The 246-nt window shown below is 66.3% G+C and overlaps 1 protein-coding gene across 1 annotated transcript in view; it reads right to left on the bottom strand.

The window, feature by feature from the left end:
• PPFIA4 (protein tyrosine phosphatase, receptor type, f polypeptide (PTPRF), interacting protein (liprin), alpha 4) overlaps positions 1 to 246 on the bottom strand; it is a 25965-nt gene that overhangs the window by 11392 nt on the left and 14327 nt on the right. The window contains 1 exon segment of the mRNA XM_010083061.1: positions 37 to 246. This exon segment is cut by the window's right edge and continues 4 nt beyond it. Coding sequence (XP_010081363.1) covers positions 37 to 246 — 210 coding nt within the window.

Raw genomic sequence — 246 nt, 5'->3', positions numbered from 1 at the left:
TGTCCAGACCCCCATCCGCCCCTTGCACCTCCTCACCAACGTCATGATCCCCATGCGGTCCAGGTCCTGAGCAGCACTGCGGGAGGAGAGTTTGGGGGTGGAGCGGCCGCTGAGCGGTGGGGACGAGCTGGCCAGGGACAGGGCTGTCAGCGAGGTGGGGATGGAAGCCCTTTTGCAGAGCTGGGTGAGGTTGAGGCCCTCCATGCTGCCACTTGTGACGCGGGTCTCCAGCTCCTCTGCGCGCAG

The sequence above is a fragment of the Pterocles gutturalis genome, unplaced genomic scaffold (assembly GCF_000699245.1).
Source record: "Pterocles gutturalis isolate BGI_N339 unplaced genomic scaffold, ASM69924v1 scaffold16885, whole genome shotgun sequence".
Lineage (NCBI taxonomy): Eukaryota > Metazoa > Chordata > Aves > Pterocliformes > Pteroclidae > Pterocles > Pterocles gutturalis.
This window is presented reverse-complemented; position numbering and strand designations above follow the sequence as displayed.